Here is a 14,306-nt window from a genome sequence, read left to right on the forward strand (position 1 = left end):
ACAGATAACAGTTACTTTATTTTCATCCACAGGCAGACTATTATCGTATATTTTGTAAAAGCCAGTGGGACTACCAATAGTAAACAGTATGAAAAATGTATGTCAAACATTACCTGAAAACCGTTTTCATATGTACAAGAAATGTGCAGCAATAATTGACTCTATAAATCTAAAGGTCAAAGACGGAAAATGGATTTTAAAGCAGTAAACCACAAGACGTCATGCGTTAGTGATTTTACCCTGTTGGTGGTAAAATGACTGTAATGCACTCGTGCAAGCAGATTGTTTTTATGAAACAGCGCCAACACCAATTCAATGAAAGACACCACTGTTCAACAAATAGTTTGATTTATTATGAACAATTATAAATAAACAATAACTCTGTCATGTTATGTTTATTAATCAAACGGGTTTGCAGCTGCCAAGTAACACAACAACTTGGTACATTAATGTAAAATTACAACAGCTTTTCCAATTAGAATTTTACAAAAAACTCTGAAATTAATCAAAGTTTTCACATAAGAACCGGCTATACATTTTTATAACTACAACATAGGCGACCCTCAACAAAAAAAACATCAAAAGTATAATATGACCTAAATAAAGCATAAGTCATAAGAAATTTTGAAATATCTACACTAGCAATAGCAACAATGCATATATTTCAGTTATTTGCCACTTTGATTCTGCTGTTAATGTGTAAAGTTTTAATCTGAGGGTCACTGAACAACACTTCAGTTTTGGAGTACATAACTATAACAGTGTTCTTGTCCTGATAAATGCAGACAGAACACAAACTATCAGACAGTCTGTAAGACAAACGACATGAGAGACACTCACCAGTCAACATATTGAACCATAATACTCGTGAGTTATGACCTGGCTCACACTTACTGTAAGTGGACTTAAACATCCTCACACTCATTTCATATAAAGTGCAGGATTGTGACAAAGGCAACTCATCATTGTTAAATGAGTCTAAAAATGGATTTTCTGAAATTGTGTGGTTGTTTTGTTGCCCTAGTTATGAAGGCTTCACAGACTTGTCAATCAGCGGTTTCAGATTTGTTGGCAGACACACTGCTGTGATCTACTGAAATATATGAGATGAAAGTGATAAAGGATTATTCGAATTGCTAAGCACTTGACAGCAACACACACACACATACACGGTTATCAAAATAATGCAACACTGCCCTCTAGTGAAGAGCTGCACAGGTATGCACAGTTGTTCAATTGTGAGCAATATGCAGATTGCAGATGACAATAGCTACAAAACCCATATGTGATGAAACTGAGAATCACCTGATTTTTGGTGTGAACTCATTTTAGATTGACACTTAAGTCAAACTGCCATCAATGTGTCTTTTATCCTTACAGGAATATTATGTGGATGTTATCTTCTTCTCACACACATTCTATGAGCATCACAAGTGCACACCTAAGAAGAGGTCTCTTTAACTTTTAATTTCAGAAACGCCATACATTACTCTCAAAATAAGTGGCAAACACTTGCAGGTGTAAACATAGAAATACAAACGCTCTCATTTGCTCGCGTAGCTTGCCATCTCTTTATCCAGGCTGAAGGCAAAACGATGGTTGAGAAAGAGGAGCTGACCGTGAGGAAGGAGTCTGTGCAACATTGCATCCACTCGATCACTCTTCAGCAACATCTGAAAATAACAGCCAGCGAAAAAGTCAGCCAGAGAAAAAAAAATGTAGTGCCAGATAATCAATATCTTGGCAAAATGCATGTTTACATAACAAAAATGCCTGCTGTCCCCAACCATATAGCCACTGCATGAAATGCAATTTCATTTAAAAATTCTTAAGGAAAATGAAGCAGAAACAACCCAAGCACATTTAATTTTCTGCTACAAAACTCAAATTCATCTCATGCTTTGTTTACATTCATCTGTAAATGTACTGATTAGAATTCAAAAAACATATAATGTATTTTATCCCACAAAAAATGACTCAGTATGGAAAAAAAATGGGGCAGCAGACAAGATTAATTGCCTAAGGTATATCATACAACAGTTTTCAGACTGCAAATTGCATAAATCTCTAAACAAGCAGTTTTAACACATTTCTAATATCATCTTATTCTAATCTTTACATTGTATGTGTCAAATTATTTTACGGTTATGTGGTATTTGTTTGTATTTGTGAAAACAGATGTAAAGAAATGGTCTGCAGTGTAGATTATAACTGGACCTCTAACTTTTTTTATGAATGAAAGTGACAGATAATTTTTTTTTTACTATATTCTCAATGAGCAAAAGAAGCACTTAGAAATTTGTGGTGATTACTTTGAGTAACATTCAGTTACTTTGTAAGACCCGAAAATGCACAAAATGTGCTGAATTACTAAGCATGTGATGGATGTCTGATATTTTCCAGTTTCTATGATAGGTCTCTAGATATGGCTTAGGTCTTCACTACAATGAAAGTACAGTGTTTTGGTTTATTTTTACTTGGCTTTATCACCAATCAAGCAAGTTCAACACTTGGAAAAATGAAACCTCTTCCAAATAAACTAAAGAAAATAAAGTATAATTAAAAGCTGAATCTTTGATGCAATTTCATTTTTAGATTTAAGGATCTAAAGCAGGGGTCTCTTTTTGTGAGCAAAGGGCTACCACAATGGTTAAAACTGGAGGGCTACTCTTTGATATAGTCTACTTAAAACATTTTAGTTTGACTTGATTTTATTTTACTTGTTGATATGTTTTATCATTGTTTAAAATGTTAACATACACAAAATGATCCAAGCTAATATAGAAATATGTAATAAATAAATATTACAATTGAGACTATTAATAGAATGTGCTTTCGTGGGAACCTCACAGACTCTGTGCGGGCAACATGGTGCCCGACCTGATCTAAAAAAAAAACACCTAAGCATGAACAATAGTTATTGGTGAGCACCTCAGTACCAGGTCCCAGCAGACGTAGTTCCTCCAAACAGTGGCGTGCGATGTTGCGAATCGCGCCCTCTGCGAGTAGAAGATTCTCATGAGGTCTGCAGACCAGAGTGAATGCTAGAGACTGCACACTTAGCCACAAAACAACACTTCGATCAGGAAACAGCTCTGCATTCCCCAAAGAAAACACCCCACACTCAGCTTCACCAAGTGCAGCAGCCTCTTCACCCAGCGCAGCCTCTGGACATGGATTGCCTGAGGCCTCCCAACTCAGAGTCACAGCACTCTGCACCTGCCTGAGAGAGAGAGAGAGAGAGAGAGAGAGAGAGAGAGAGAGAGAGAGAGAAGAGAGAGAGAGAGAGAGAGAGAGAGAGAGAGAGAGAGAGAGAGAACGAGAGAGAGAGAGAGAGAGAGAGAGAGAGAGAGAGAGAGAGAGAGAGAGAGCGAGAGAGAGAGAGAGAGAGAGAGCGAGAGAGAGCGAGAGAGAGAGAGAGAGAGATTTCTCATGGGTCCCTAAAAAACTCATGATAGTTGCTATCAATCATGTTACTGTTACTTTAGATTATTCAGTGTTGGACATGAAATTGTACACTTTTACATTTATGAGTCTGTCAGATTGTAGAGTACAAGCAGAGACATAAGGAAAAACGGTAGAAAAATAATGATAAAAGAAAACATAGAAAACAAGTCAAAATAAAATATAAAAAGGAATACAAAGTATTATGTACTAGCAATTTAATGCATACGTTTCTGTAAAGTGTCTTCCTGCTCACCTGGCCACAATGTGAAGTTTCTCTTTTTGCATCAGTCGTCTTTGTTCAGGAGTATAGTCACGAGCATCTCCGGTCTGCGGTCCAAACACGCGCGCGTACAGTATACGACTCTCCCCAGCCGATAGCGCGTTCACCGGACTCACCGTATGGATCAAGAAACATACCACCATATCTTCAGACTTCAGATTTTATAAACAGCTTAAGTAAACAATTTTGTGCCAGATGTGTACAGACAAGAGATGCATGTACTAAAATAAACGTTGAAATGAACAAATTTACATTAAACATTTACACTGCCTTTTGACATGGGACTCTGTATATTTATTTCCGCATGCGGTCACATGACTGTTGGTCAGCTGACCATTGTGCAGCTTTCATTTTAACTCTAGATGGCGCTCGCCAATAGTAATTTTATAAATATTTCATATACACAGTTAATAAATCCATTACATTAGAGACAGCTATATAGGGTCTAAACCTAAGCCTAGACTTAAATGAAACATTTAAAATAAAAAGTTTATGTTTATTTGCTCTGTATAATTTTATGCAGGCCTACGTCTAACTCTGATTTTGAGTTTGAATTAATGATATCCATTTTTTCTGTTTCATTTAACAAAACTTTGACTCCAGTATTATTCACATTGTGTTTAAATTATAATTAATAGTCTACTGGGTTGTTTCAACCCATGGTTGGGTCAATGGACATTTGTCCATATTTTACCCAGCCATGAGTTAAAGGGCACCTATTTCATTGCTAAAACACAACGTTATTTTGTGTATTTTGTATAATTAAATGTTTTTGCATGGTTACTGGTTCAAAAAACAAATTATTTTCCACATACCATACATTTTTGTAGCTCCAGATTCCCTTCCTGAAACTCTCTCCAAAACTGATTTTGTACAAAGCTCATTGATCTGAAAAGCTCTGTGTCCCTGATTGGGCAGCTAATCTGTACCTTGTGATTGGCCTGAATACCTCTGAACGTCAACCAGAAATGGGACACTTCTTACCATGTTTGAAAGATTTGGTTGCTAACAGGAGTTACAGGCTGTGAGTCAAGCAGGAGGAATTAGGATAATGTCAGTCTTGTCTACATCACCAATCAAGTAAACTGTTGCCTACAATCCGTGTGTTTGTTGTAAGAAAAGAGATTTACATTGGCGCCGATAACGCGTGTCATCATTTACTTTGGGGTTTGTACCTTTTGCATATTGTTAACATTTACTAATACACTAACACACCAAAGGAAATGTAAAATCGTGAATCGGAAGATAGGTGCTCTTTAAAACAGCACAGCATTTTTAGCGTACAATATGTGACCAAGTTTGTAAAAATCCAGCTAAAGTAATTTTTTTGTTTTTTACATAAAACTATCATACATAATTTAAAGAATATTCTGTGAAAATATAACTTTACTATCTTTAATATTGAGTAAGGCCATATCAAAGATTTAAATCAATATGAAATCAATGACTGAAATCAAACGTCTTTGATGATCTTAATCTCAGTATTCAATTATGAGACTATAGGCTGGATTTCACAGAGAGGGTCACAAATATCAACAAGCACTGTCAGTGTTTCTGAACATTTCTGCATATAGTAGCCTACTGTTTTTATGCACCGAAGCACCACCAAACTTTAGTTGGGTTTTTACAGACTGGGTCATATTTGGTATTTTAGAAACCAATCTGTATTAGCTTCATGCATATATTGGCAATACATTTTTTACAAACTTTCCAAAAAAAAGTACAAATTTACAAATGCACTAGAGTTCTTTGATTACCACCACAAGCTTTGTACCTGTTTTGTGTTTATTGTTCAAAGAATTTCACCACAGTCGTCAGACCACAAGAATGAAGGTTTCTTGTGAAATTGGGATATTCACCAACATCCACAAAAGCAAAACAGTTATCACAACTTTATACATTCAAACCACATACACGCTTAGTGCCATAGCCTCTTTCAAAAAACAAGTTGGACGAATTCGAACACATGGTGTCATACACACACACAATGGACAGCTGTTTTTCTTAACAACTGCTCATCATGTTCATTACATTAGAGACGACACATGCATGCACACAGCAACCGCACATTTCCTGCTATACACTAAACTAACATAAACACATCTCATACAGTCTGGTAAAACATAAATTTAAACAAGATATGAACATAATGCACTACCTTTAGGGTTTAGCTAGAATAACAGCAGTTTTTTTATATTATTTTATACTACACAAAACTTAAGTGACTAAGGGATATGAAAAAAATGTATTTAAGTGAGAAAAGGGAAGTCACTGGGTAGAAGCAAAGCAAAGTGCTTATTCGGACGATCTCATTGTTGCGAAAGCGATAGGATGTGGTTAGAATGTTACCAATGCCAAACCTTTTATTGTCAATGACGGGCATGTTTTATAGTCAGGGCGGAAATCAAGGCAAAAAAAACACTCACATTGGAATGTATCGTGCATAAGATCCCCTTACATTAGAATTGTTACTGGGTGACTTTTAATTGTTTGAAATAAAACCACAATATCCCTTTTAAACTAGAAATAAAATTCAAGAATGAAACTGTAGTTTCATTCCTCAAACTTAATTTCAAACATGTATTACACTAGTATTAACATCAAAAAATAAAATTAAAAATATATGTAAATTCAAGTGTGAATAAATATAATAAAAAAATAACTACCTTTTAAAAGCCTGAAATCTGAATAAATTGGTAGACTGGGCAAAGTTTGTATTAATTTTTATTTTATGTAAATGTTTATTTTAAAATTTGATTAAAAAAAATCAACAAGTCTGCAGAATATTAAAGTCTTAGCACCAATTTCCAGGTTTCCATTTGAACAACGTACAGAAATTCAAATACTTTTGTTTTTACTCATTAACCAAATAGATATGTGCATGCACATTTCTGACATACTGCCAGGACATTAGTGCACGGCTGGCTCCTCCTCCAAAACCCAGCTCTGGAATGTGAGTGATTGCGTACAGGGCCACGTGCTTATGCTTGACAAACCACAGTCAAGGTCCCAGCTAAACAGGCAGATTTGAAAAAACAAGTAACCCAACCCCCAAACCACTGAATAACTGCACACAACAGAGTGAACAGATGATAAAAACAAAACAAGAAGATTCAACTTTGAGTAATGACCCCAAATTTCAACTGTAATTTATTCAGGAATATATAAACCAGCCTCTCAAGTCACACATGACCAAAAAAACAACAACAGTCAGGCAGGGAAATGTACTAAATATAGACGCATTTGAGGGAGAACTGTAAAATTAGTTTATAGACAAATAAACCCAAATATGTGTGTCTTTGAACACTGTATGAACATTGATGCGGTCATCACTTGCTGACCAGCAGCAAAAGTTATGAGTTAAAGCTGTTAGTCAGGTGAAAAATATTATTGCTTGGTCCACTTAAAACCTCACAATTTAAAAATAAAAACAACAACTTAGGGGTACAAATAACATTATTCTGGGATGACAATGTACATAATGATAAAATGGAAGAAAATTACATTTATATAACAATAATTGTAATAGTAATCCAGTCTTAATTACAGCTAATAAATGGGCAAATAAAAGTTAAATTAAAAAGGGTATAGGAAGGTACATAGCACTCGAATCACAACAATCGTTTACAAAGTGCTCGGCAGTTAAATTGGTTTTGGTAAAAACAAAAAAAGTAAAAAAATTGACCAAAACAGGAGAATAAAAACATGGGACATTTAAAATATGTTTAGGCTCAACACATGGCAATGACATGTAGCATGGTTAAAACAAATGGCAGTTTAAAGTGATGGACCAGTTTAGAAGAAACTTTGGCTGTAAGAAGAACAGCAGCCTGTATTTTGACATTGGAAGCAATACCAAACCCTAAAAACCAACAACTGTCCAACAGAGCAAACCCCAAACACCTCTGCAGGTTCCTGCTGTGTCTCATGTTTGAGGGCAATGTATGAGCAATAAAAGGCAGTTAATTCATAAAGAGAAGCACATTCGCCTCAAAGCTTTTTGAGACGACTGTACATTTCTCTTTTGCTGCGTTCTCCAGACCAGGTGCGGCTTTTAAGGCGGAACTTTCTGCAGTCTTCTTTGAAGTCCTCGTGAGCCATTGGTCTGTAATCCTGAGGTTCACACTCCGACTGCAAGCAAAAACAAATAACATTTACAAGTTTCCAAAAGTGAGATCTTTCTATAAACCGTCCCCACAGGATTTCACAATTTTTTTTCAATCAAGATGACTTTACTTATTTTGTGGCAGTAATTTCCAGAAATTTGCACAGAAGCGTGCTAGTTTTTTTTCTTCTTTTACTTATCAAGAGTCTAATATTAAAATATTATTAAGAAGTTCAAGTAATAAAATCATTTAGTAAACAGTAATATTACAAGATCAGAGAAACAAAAATAAAAATAACAAATAAATACAACTTCAAGATACAGACACACAGTTTGTTTTTTGAGTAACATAGACAGCGGTCACACAGTGGTTTTAAAAACTGGGTCACCAGGATCATATAAGGAAAGTGTTATTCAATTAACCACTTCAGCTGCATGAAGGTTTAAAAAAAAATTTATATTAATAAGAACATATGAATCAATCCTGATCACCGACAAGAAGTGCGTATCGTAATCTTGTTTTTATTTTTAGGGTCGCTCTTTAAAAAGTTGACTGATCTACATTAATGCACACAAGTCAAAAACTACCGCTTCCCTAAACTGTGCGTTTACTTGTGTGTTATAATGAGTGTATGTGACCGTTCAAGTGCAAAGCCTGAAAGGAGAACAGTTCAGGCGGCATGCACATGTTTGCTAACGCTGAGATGATAGTGGACAGATGCCGCTCTTTTGTGTCTTAAGTTCCTGACAACTTAATAAGGACTACAAAACAGTAAATTGAAATGCATCATGACATTGCTTCACCCGTTTTTTGGCATTTATGTGAGACAGCAGGTGTGCCACACAGACCTTTTAAATATGTATCCTAATGAAAATAATGCATTATACTAGCTTACAATTAAAAACCTTCAGAATTGAAGAAAAAAAATGTAGTTATATGTTCTCAGGAGATTGTGATTGACTTAATTGTGGGGCGCAGCATGCTGGAAAGAGAGATTGTTGGTGTGCGCTAGTAAAATAAAGCCAGAAATGTTCACAAAGTTGCTAGTCTGTATGATGACAGAATATTATATTTTAAAAAAGTATAATTATGAGACCTTTTTAGTTTTAGCGATTATTTTGCGATGAAATAACAAATTATGCAGGATTGCAAAATAAAGTGACATTTTGTTGATCACAGAATCGTGAAAAACTGGAGGGACTGTAAAAGATTTTGTGTTTTACTTATACACACCTTGTGAAGTGGGAAAAACTCTTTGTAGCCACCCTTCAAGATATAAAGTTCAGGGTAATGGAGGTTGGGGTACTCGTTCTGAAACCGATCTCTTTCTCGAACGAAGCGACACATACGTGGGCCACGCTCAGATGAAAATTCACAGTGGAAAACCAGCAAGACGCGCTTATCGGGGCACACAGGGAGGATCGGACATCTCAGAAAGAAGTCTTCAATTTGATCCTCAAGATGGAGGTTAAGTGCACCCTGAAGAAGGACAAAATTGACAGCCATTAAAACTTGCCCGAGGATATTTTTAAGACATGCAAGTAAAATGTGGTTAGCCACTTTCTCACCTTAATATGGCCACCTTCATACTCGTAAGGATACCGGCAATCGATGACATACAACCTCTCCACCAGATCATCATACTGACCGTTCATTGCTTTAACCATCTGAGAACACAAACAAAAGAGGTTATCACAAAAGGGTTAATGAACCTTTATCGAACATTTTAGGTTTGCTTTTTATATACAGGCTTTGCATGGCAGTGTGTAAAAACTTACAATCTCTGGTGTGATGTATTTCAGCTCTTGATGTCTTCCTTCTACCGTAGGTAGCGCAGGAGCCTTCAAAAAGACAAATGCACTTTTTGTTAAAGTGTTTTTCAGCACTACAAAAAAAATATCGCTTATGTGCCAGTGAAAAAGCTGATAGTAATTTAAAACAAATGCTGACCTTGGTGAAATCTCCAATCACATTACTGGGATCTATTTCCAACATTCTTTCAATCTCTGAGTGATTAAATGACTTTGACCTTTGAACCTGTACAAGGATGAAACATAGTTAAAGCTCATTTTCTTCTGACAGTGTTAACTTGTTTTCATTTTTTCCCAAGTGAATTCTAACCTGATGAGGCATGACATCTTCCTGCTCTGAAGGAGCAACTTGTGTTCCTGCCAGGCTCCGTCTCCTCTTGACTCTCACAGGTGTGTTCTCATCTTGAGGTCTCTCTGGTCTTTTTAGTGGGATACGCCCTCCTGGATTGGGCATGGATGGAGATCGAAACAGCCCACGTGGACGGCAGCGGATCACAGGCTGGGGAATAAAGTGGGCGTGGCTGTCAGCCATAATTCAAACCAACTACAGATAAACCAAACGAATTTGCTGCATGGTTAAGTGATGAACCTACCGAATCAGCACTGTCCATGTTTTGCTTGGCCACAAGAGGGGCTGTAAGAAGACTATCCATTCCGAATGGAACCACAGAGTCAGTCTACACAAACAAATACAGGATTGAGAATTTTTTTTTAAAGTAAATAAGTAAACAAATTGGATGCCTCCATAAAGACAAAGATTCACACCTCCATATCATCAAGCCCCTCCAAAAAGCCGTCATCATCATCGTCATCTTGGAGAAGGGATAGTGAGGGACGCCTCAATATGAAGGGACTGCTCTCATCAGAAAAGTTGAGCTGATTGGATGATGGTGGGGACAGCTATAGGAAGAACCATTAAGCCTTGTATCACCACATCACCATCAAATATGCAAAAAGTTAAATGAGCATCATACCATTAAAGCAGGAGCAGAGTTGGGACGGCAGGCAAAAGCATCCTTGGAACCTCCAGTGGAGCGCATGCGGCAGCGAGATGCAGGCATGGAAGGCTTTTTGAACTCAAAATTCTCCTGCAAAAAAAGTTGGATTAAACAACGATAAGACAAACCAAACCTACATTTTTAGCCAATAAATTGCTTTTCAGTTGTTTGCAATTACTGTATATCAACTGTACACAAAAAAAAGTAGGTTTTTCAAAAATCTAGCTAACTTAAATATGAAAATATCTCTTCACAATTAACTGTATTCCCTGAAACACACACCTCCACCAGATTTTCTTTATTGTCGTGTCCTCGAGTCCAAACTCCATAGCGTGATGGATCACATTCTTTATTTTTTAGATTGGGACTGTGACCCAATAACTGCACCTATAAAGAGGACCGCAAATAAGACAAATCAGTTTTGCTTAATTCTAAGACGACTAGCTTTGAATATTCAAAATATTAGGAGTAACAACTTACTGGCAAAGAATGTATCCTGCGTATAGGCATTTTCCTGTTGTTAAAAAGAACAAAAATTTGTGAATCACAGTAAATTAATGATATGTCTTCTGTTTATAGTGCATGACAACTTACTCGTTGACTATTCTTGTCGAATCCTGTATCACCTTCTCAAACCTGCGAGTAAATAAGTAACAACGCTGTTAAGTCTCAACTTCAGCAACTCCTAGTGTATTCAAAGTCTCCCCCATCCCAAAGAGAACACACAGACGACAATTCACACAAGGCCCCTCACCACTCTATATTTAACAAATGCACCACGATGCCCACCTGTATGCTAAACAGCCCTAAAGCAGCCATGAGGAGGGGGCTCTTCTAATTTACCATATGCCCACACAACGTTAAAACCCTCTGCAAGCCTCTTTTGTTGGAGAATTGGAGCAGTGAATGGTGGTGTGTAGGGGGAGGAGGTATGGAGCGTGGCTCTTTCACAGCATAGGAAAAGGGGCAATTAAAATTAAAGGGGGGTTCCATTCAATCCTTGTAACCCCGGTTACCTCACATACACACCAAAACGCACACCTCTACCATTTCCATGGCTGAGCTCACAGGGTACCGAAAGTGTGCCACTACAGTCACCCAGCCCCCAACTGATGTTTGAGGAACCCAAACAGCTGTAGGTCTGGCTTCAGATAAATGGATTCCCATTGACACCAAATGGATCAGGAAAGAATACAGTCTGCCCAAACAAGTGTTTGAATGAAGAACTCACAAACATAAAGGTTTTTGCAAGCTGGATCAGACTTTTAAAGCAATGTTTCTCAACCAGGGTGTCTTAAAGGGATAGTTCACCCAAAAATGAAAATTCTGTCATCATTTACTCACACACACGTTGTTACAAACCTGTATACATTTCTTTGTTCTGATCAACACAAAAGCAAAATATTTTGAGGAATGTTTGTAACCAAACCATTTGTGGACCCCATTCACTTCCATAGTAGGAAAAAAATACTATGGAACTAAATGGAGTCCATGAATGGTTTGGTTACAAACATTTCTAAATATATTTTCCTTTGTGTTCATTAGAACAACAAAGTTTATACAGGTTTGTAACAAGACGAGATTGAGTAAATGACAGAAATTTCATCTTTGGTTGAACTATCTCTTTAACACACTTTCATCTGAGACATATGGCAGCTTAAAGGGATAGTTCACAAAAATAATTAAATTTATGTAATTTACTCACCCTTGCATTTATTCTAAGCCTGTATGAATTTCTTTATTCTGTTAAACACAAAAGATGATATTTTGATAAATGATGACAAGCACACAGGGGATGATACCCGTTGACATCCATAGTATTAGTTTTTCCAACAATGGAAGTCATTGGGTACCATCAGCTGTGTGGTTACCATCATTTATTAAAATATCTTCCTTTGTGTTTAACAGAATAAAGAAATTCATACAGGCTTAGAATAAATGCAAGGGCGAGTAAATTACAGAAATTTTTATTTAGGGGTAAACGTTCTCTTTTTTTAAAGTGTAACCAAAGTAAGCATTAAAAAATTCTTACAGTTTTGTTATATGACAATGATACACTTCTTACTAGTTATGCAAAGCTCTAAAATATTTAATTGAGTAAAAATTGTAAGTAGATGGGCCAACAAATATTGTTGTGGACAACGGAGGGCACATTTAAAAAAGTTTGAGATGCTCTGCTCTGATGCATGCTGGGTACTCTTCATGAGGCAAATTCATACTAATTTAATAACACCATATGAGGTCATGAGAAGTCATGCAAGCAACGCATTTGATAGGCTAAAGTGCAGAAAAGAGACACACCAGCCATATGTAGACTCTACGTAACAGATTAAATGTATAATCCCCAAGCCAAGCTAACTCACATACACATAACAAAGAGGCAGACTGGACAGCAGATTCATACTCACTTTTGTTCATCATCCAAAGAGTCCAAAGGGCTGGGGGAATCCAATCCAAGACCTGGAGGGGAGGGAAAACAGGTGAGAAAAGCAGCAAACCCTTGTTGATAATGATACTGTAGCAGTAGTACACTATAATGATAATTGCTGACATTTCAACAGGATTACCTGTCACACATCCACAAAACTGAAGCAAATGCACCAATTAATAAAATACAAGACAACAAATGCAGGTTTCCCTTGCTAACCTGCATCAGAGGAAACATCAGATGCGAAGGAAGGGATCTTCAGGAGGGGCAGTGTTTTCTTCCGCTTGGGAGTTTCACATTGTCTGCAATAAATCAAAATAAAACAAACATACGTGTAAATAAAATATTTATTGTATGCAATATATAACTTATTAAAAATGCACGTTAATACATTTGCTTTACGCAGTCAACAAATGCTTAACTTATTCGCTAAAACAACTTTCAGGAAGTAAGTTAAGTTAGCTGACTTTGTGTTTTTTGACACGATTGGGGAACAGTGGACTCACCCTCCAAGCACAACAATATTATCCAGGTTTAGAGCCAGGTTAGTCACAGGAGAAAGCACTGCCATGGGGGATGCCAGGTTCTTCATGCAGGGGGAACTCCTCGGCCCGAGCTCGGTAAGGGAGAGCCTTGGAAGTCGGGGGAAAAATTCAGGCCCGGTGCTAAAAGGCTCATGATCAGGGGTGATGTCGCCGCGAGTTGTATCAAGATCCATTTTTGGAAAGAAATCGATTGATAGTTGCTGAAAGTAAGGATCCAGTCTAGCGCGATTATATCGACAAATGCTTTAGGCAAGCTAGCTAGCGCGTAGCAACCCGGGCGACAGGGGCTTAAATTTATCTTTTGTTGGGTTGAGAAGAACAACTTTCCGAGCGTTGCATAATACCGAAGTCCAAATAATCCAGATCACACGTGCCGGGGGAAATAAAATTGTTTTAAAAGTCCATCTTCTTTGATCTTTGTTGTCAGAGAGCTGATGATTCGCTCACACTCTCTCTGACCTTTACAAACTCTGCTGAGGAAGAAAATGTTGCACGTATTTATGTTCAAAACATGCAGTCCACAAGCGGCAATCTGCGTAGCCAATAAGCTGCTCTGTTACATCTGAGTTCTCCAATCAGATCAGCTTCCTCCTTTTCCCGCATTGTTCTCAGTTAGAATGTAGGCGTTCCAAAGAATGACAAACATATGTTTTGTCCAATAACCAATAAGATGACAATGTCACTGCTCAGA

At 37.1% G+C, this 14,306-nt stretch overlaps 2 protein-coding genes across 2 annotated transcripts; both read right to left on the reverse strand.

The window, feature by feature from the left end:
• Positions 1–379: 379 nt before the first annotated feature.
• ap5s1 (adaptor related protein complex 5 subunit sigma 1) lies at positions 380–4,055 on the reverse strand. Its single transcript, XM_065297103.2, has 3 exons — positions 3,701–4,055; positions 2,932–3,223; positions 380–1,673 (listed from the first exon to the last, which is right to left on the reverse strand). Exons 1-3 carry the CDS (start codon positions 3,868–3,870, stop codon positions 1,545–1,547), a joined length of 591 nt encoding a protein of 196 aa, XP_065153175.1. The 5' UTR covers positions 3,871–4,055; the 3' UTR covers positions 380–1,544.
• Positions 4,056–6,485: 2,430 nt separating this feature from the next.
• On the reverse strand, positions 6,486–14,106 carry cdc25b (cell division cycle 25B). The gene is made up of 15 exons (XM_065297104.2): positions 13,577–14,106; positions 13,290–13,372; positions 13,051–13,102; positions 11,237–11,278; positions 11,123–11,156; positions 10,925–11,029; positions 10,619–10,732; positions 10,410–10,544; positions 10,238–10,321; positions 9,955–10,143; positions 9,784–9,870; positions 9,612–9,674; positions 9,402–9,500; positions 9,067–9,312; positions 6,486–7,858 (listed from the first exon to the last, which is right to left on the reverse strand). Exons 1-15 carry the CDS (start codon positions 13,786–13,788, stop codon positions 7,718–7,720), a joined length of 1,686 nt encoding a protein of 561 aa, XP_065153176.1. The 5' UTR covers positions 13,789–14,106; the 3' UTR covers positions 6,486–7,717.
• Positions 14,107–14,306: the final 200 nt, after the last annotated feature.

The sequence above is a fragment of the Paramisgurnus dabryanus genome, chromosome 20 (genome assembly GCF_030506205.2).
Source record: "Paramisgurnus dabryanus chromosome 20, PD_genome_1.1, whole genome shotgun sequence".
Lineage (NCBI taxonomy): Eukaryota > Metazoa > Chordata > Actinopteri > Cypriniformes > Cobitidae > Paramisgurnus > Paramisgurnus dabryanus.

What these genes read in the sequence shown, in the direction of transcription:
- ap5s1 (XM_065297103.2), bottom strand. Translation starts at nt 3,870, where the DNA reads ATGGTGGTATGTTTCTTGATCCATACGGTGAGTCCGGTGAACGCGCTA. An exon ending in AAACTTCACATTGTGGCCAG is followed by an intron (nt 3,224 to 3,700) that starts GTGAGCAGGAAG and finishes TCTCTCTCTCAG; the next exon opens with GCAGGTGCAGAGTGCTGTGA. An exon ending in TGCTGGGACCTGGTACTGAG is followed by an intron (nt 1,674 to 2,931) that starts GTGCTCACCAAT and finishes TGTTATTTTCAG; the next exon opens with ATGTTGCTGAAGAGTGATCG.
- cdc25b (XM_065297104.2), bottom strand. Translation starts at nt 13,788, where the DNA reads ATGGATCTTGATACAACTCGCGGCGACATCACCCCTGATCATGAGCCT. An exon ending in TGATGTTTCCTCTGATGCAG is followed by an intron (nt 13,103 to 13,289) that starts GTTAGCAAGGGA and finishes CCTCCCCTCCAG; the next exon opens with GTCTTGGATTGGATTCCCCC. An exon ending in GCAGGATACATTCTTTGCCA is followed by an intron (nt 11,030 to 11,122) that starts GTAAGTTGTTAC and finishes TCCTCTTTATAG; the next exon opens with GTGCAGTTATTGGGTCACAG.